This window comes from Populus alba, chromosome 11 (genome assembly GCF_005239225.2).
Source record: "Populus alba chromosome 11, ASM523922v2, whole genome shotgun sequence".
Classification (NCBI taxonomy): Eukaryota; Viridiplantae; Streptophyta; class Magnoliopsida; order Malpighiales; family Salicaceae; genus Populus; species Populus alba.
The window spans coordinates 8,813,637-8,818,571 of record NC_133294.1 but is presented as its reverse complement, the minus strand read 5'-3'; the positions used below and the strand labels follow the sequence as shown (position 1 = coordinate 8,818,571).

Sequence of the window (4,935 nt, the reverse complement as noted above, 5' to 3'; positions counted from 1 at the left end):
ATAATTAACTAGTATTTTAAAGGATTCCCTCTCCTTTCATGAACTCCTGTTTTTCAAGTTGTTATGAAAATTATTATCATGAAAGGTATATGGGTAATTAACAATAGTGTAGGGTAATTTTATAAAAATATTTTTTAATTAAAAATAAATTAAAATAATTTTTTGTTTTTTATTTTTCATTTTAACATTAACACATGAGAATAAAAAAAATAAAAAATATATTAAATTAATTTTTTTAAATAAAAAATAATTTAAAAATATATTGAAATTCACATGTGTTGACGATGCATAGACATGCCAACCGTCAAATGCGTAGTTCCCTCACGGAAAAAAGCAAAAGCATCCCTCCAATATTTCTTCTGTCCCCAACAATTTTCAGGACACAAGAATATGCAGATTCTCATGAGGGCCCACAAATTGGATCATCACAAGCCAAACACATCTTAAGCTGTTCATCACAAGCAAGCAAGAGATCATCTGTACTTGTTGCCTAAGTGGCTTGCTGCTCAGTTGCTAAGTCAACCACCTTAACTTCGGCAGCAAAGTGCTTCCAAGAACACACAAAGGCATAGGAGCAGCTAGCAGGAGCGCTAGGCAAGATCATGGGTTTCACCATGGGCTTGAACTTAGTACTTGTCCTAGCCATGGTGGCCACCAACATCCTTTCCCTCTACCATCTTTCCTCCACCGTTCAATCTCCCAAGCCCCCATCTCAACAACCAGTACCTGACCATCTTCTCCACCAACTCAGCACCATACGCGCCACCATCAGACACCTCACGCGCCGCCAGCCACCTTCCACTACCCCATCTCCCACCACTCCCAAACCCTCCGTCCCTCTGGATCTCCTCCTTTATTCACAACTCTCACCTATAGCTTCTTCTTGCCATAATCACCCTGATCTTCTACACAAGTACATGAGCTACTCTCCTTATTCTCTTTGCCCTCTTGACTCTGATCTTCTTGCTGAGTCCTTAATCCTCCATGGCTGCCATCCTCTCCCTCGCCGTCGATGCTTTTCCAAAACCCCACCAAAACCACCCTCTTCTCTACCTCATAACCCTTTCCCTTCTTCTTTTCTTGACTCCAATGTAATATGGAACAAGTATCCTACTTGCAGGTCATTTTCTTGCCTAGCTAAGCAAAACCCAAGTCTTGGTTTTGATCTAAATAATGAGATCTCCAAGTTCATGACCTATAAGACTGAGCTGGATCTCCCAATCCCGCAGTTGCTACAAGTAGCAAAATCAGCCAATTCTGTTATTAGACTTGGCATTGATATCGGTGGTGCTACTGGTACTTTTGCAGCTAGAATGAAGCAGTACAATGTGACTGTTGTCACTACAACATTGAATTTCAACGTGCCTAATAATGAAGTGGTGGCAATGAGGGGCTTAGTGCCACTTCATGTGCCATTGCAGCACAGGTTGCCAGTTTTTGATGGGGTGGTGGATCTGGTCAGATGTGGACACGCAGTGAATAGGTGGATGCCTTTGACAGTGATGGAGTTTTTGTTCTATGATGTTGATAGAGTGTTGAGGGGTGGTGGCTACTTGTGGTTTGATCACTTCTTTAGCAAACGAGTAGATCTTGACAAGGTTTTTGGACCTTTGATTGGGAAATTGCGCTACAAGAAAGTAAAGTGGGCAGTCGGGAATAAAACTGATTCTAGTGGCTTGAAGAATGGGGAGGTTTACTTGACTGCACTCTTGCAAAAGCCTGTGTAGAAATGTGGAGCAGATATATCACTTGAGGTGACTTGCTTATTGCTAGCTTTACTCTAGCTCATGTGTGAAGATCTAGATAGTTAGGAATATCTAAATTAGGATGCAGCCTGATTGCATTGCACTTGAATAATGTAGCTATGGTATCATTTTTGTAATATTTGTTTGAAATGAACTGGCCCATGGTGGAAGAATTGTTTTTGGATCTAATATCCAAAACTGATTTGATCAATGTAGCCCTGAAATTCTTTCCTTCATCTGTAGGATGGTGTCTTGCTCTTGACATTATCCCAGGGAAGAATTTCGCTTTTGCCTCTTCCAATTTTGTCTCCAATTTATAGTAACAATAAGCCTCTGTTCAATCCCTTCTATTGATATCAGTACTGCATTCAAATGTGAGAGATTACAAATAGTTATTTTCTTCATTATTTCTGCTCAAATGATGCTGCTATATGTGAAACATCCTTGATTTCGTTTTAAAAAAAATGAGATGATATGATCAACTCTTAACTCTCAGGAATGATGGTCATGATAGCCGAGTTTGCTGTAACCACATTTCTCTGGTTCTTACCATGCAATACCTTTTTCAGAATAAAGTAATTCACTCTCCCAAAAACGCCTTGCCTGTGTGATCAAAGATCATATCATTGTTTCCACAACCACAATTGATTTGGTTTCTCTGGTCTTGAAGGGGCTTGCACTTGAGAATGAATTCATTAGAGCTATTTTGCATGGCAAATGTACAACCAGGAACAAAAAGCATATCATGAGAGTATGTAATCCACTGTGCACTTCTGCTAATTCTGGTGCCATGTTTCACGTTCTTCAAGAGTGGCGTAAATGCAGAGCATAAATTGCTCCATCCGATCATTTCTTAACAAACACATCACCACAAGTTTGCTTAATCGATTTGCCATCATGCTTTGTTCGTCAACGTTCTTGGCGACAGATTACTGTTTCATTAACCATTTGCTGATTCAAATGGAGTGGGAGCTATTTAATGTTTAGTGGTTGGAACTGTTGACCGTACTGTCGAGACAATGGTTTGCCTGTTCAGACTTCAGACAGTAAGCTGGGTCTTTCTCTGTTATTTATTCAGGTATCATTGTCAGATCTTGTCAGCTGATTGATCAGGGGACACAACAGACAACCTTTTCAAGATTGGATCTCCTTACTTCACATGGAAGATGGGAGCCCTTTGCCTCAGCAATCAAGCAAGCATGGTCATTGGCATTAACGTGGATAAAGAGCAAAAGGTACCCAAGTGCTGTAGAAATAATAGAATGGAAAATGGGATGGCGGTACAGATTCTGTTGGAACATGAGCGAGTGAAAGTGGTGGCGTTTTGGTTGTCTTTGGATTCGTTGAATGCCATCCAGTTGAAATGTTCAGTAAGTCAACAAATCAAACAAATGTTTTATGCTGGCCATTGACGCCGTTTAGCATGCGTACAAGTGAGCTTTTTCAAGCTTTTAAGGTTCTAGAACTTGGCTATAAAAAAAATTCCTTAGTATTTTATTAAAAATCTGTACTTGAGATATTTTTATTTATATTAGTTTTATACCTAAAATTTCTTATAGAAAAGGATTTTTAATTAAAATGTACCCAACTAATAAAATTTATCAAATATTAAGATTTCTAAATAATAAAATGCTAATTAAATAAAAAAGTCTTGAGCTAAATAGAAAATAGGAACCATAATTATAATCTTGTATGGTAATTTTCAAGTTTTATTTGAAAATTATTTTTTATTTTTTGTCATTATGAGATTTTACCGTGATGTAAAATAGTTAAAATTTAGTTCAATCTAATAGTTGCATTAAAAGTTATGTTTGATTTACTAAATTGTATTTTGAAACTTTTTTTTAAACTCTTCAAAACTTGAAAATCTTAATTATTAATGAAATAATACAATAAAAATTATTATCCCAAGAATATTAAAGAAATTTCTCCATGCCAATCCCCTCAACTTTTAAAACTCGCTCTTGAATTATCTATTAAGAAATGAATTTTTCCCCTTTAAAGAAACAAATATTTTAAATATAGCATTGTACCCAATATATTCATGAAATAGCATATTTTTATTCAAGAACTTTAAAATTTAATTTATAATATGTGCATTGTAAAAAATAATCTATTTTAATATTTTAATTTTTGTTCCCATCAAATCCACCCGTAGTTTTAACATTTCTTTTTTATTATTATTTTATTAAACTTGACCTCATTATCATCAATGACCTGCAATACTTCAACATTTATATATAAAGAAATTTCAAGATAATTTTAAGAGAATTATAACATGTCCATAATGTACTAATTTGAAAGCTTTCTTGACTTTTTTAACAGTAATAGATGAAACAACAAGAAGTTGAGTTATATTTGCAGCAGTGTTGTTACTATTGAAATAACTACTTTGAAAAGACGATATCTCTTTTATAATTTTCTTCCTTGTTATTTTAAAAGGTTGAACAAAAAAAATATAACAATCTAATTACTTATCTGCCCAATATAAAATTTCTTCATAATCATTTTGCATAAACTTTAAATTTAATGATTGTCTCAAATATTGCCAGGACATAATTAAAAACATATCAATATGAGTTCTAAAATCTAGAAATTCAAATCACCATTCTCTGTACTATATGAAAGTTTATGTGCGACAAGTCTTATCTTTTAATGATAAGAAACCTTGTTGAAATAAAAATAAACTTTTAACTCTATCAACGAGTTAATAAATCTTTTTTTTTTTTAAATCTTTCATCATAGAATGAAATCTCATCAAATTTAGAAATAAGTCTAAAATTAGATCTGTCTTAAGGTAAATCTCCAGGCAACTTCCTCTCCTCTTCACTATCCTTATTTGTGTTACGGCGTCCTCCAAATGATCTATTATTTGTTCTTATGCTAGAGCAAAACTTCCTCTCCTTTTCACTATCCTTATTTGTGTTACGGCTTCCTCCAAATGATCTATTATTTGTTCTTATGCTAAAGCAAACTAATCAAGTTTCTACTTCTCAACCCGTACAGTACCCTAAAGGGCCTTCACTTAGCTCATCAAAGGGGCCAACGGCTATAATACCAATTTACACGACATATAACATTTTTAAATAGAAACTAGGGTTCTCAAGTTTTAAGGATAGAAGCCTAAACATTTTATGAGAATAAAGAAAATCTTTAATATTTTCTGAATCTTCATCTCAAACTAAACTAG

At 34.8% G+C, this 4,935-nt stretch overlaps 1 protein-coding gene across 1 annotated transcript; it reads left to right on the top strand.

The window, feature by feature from the left end:
* The first annotated feature begins 328 nt into the window (after positions 1 to 328).
* Positions 329 to 3,232, top strand: LOC118054826 (probable methyltransferase At1g29790). The gene is made up of 2 exons (XM_035066602.2): positions 329 to 1,754; positions 2,824 to 3,232. Exon 1 carries the CDS (start codon positions 603 to 605, stop codon positions 1,725 to 1,727), a length of 1,125 nt encoding a protein of 374 aa, XP_034922493.1. The 5' UTR covers positions 329 to 602; the 3' UTR covers positions 1,728 to 1,754; positions 2,824 to 3,232.
* The last annotated feature ends 1,703 nt before the right edge of the window (positions 3,233 to 4,935 follow it).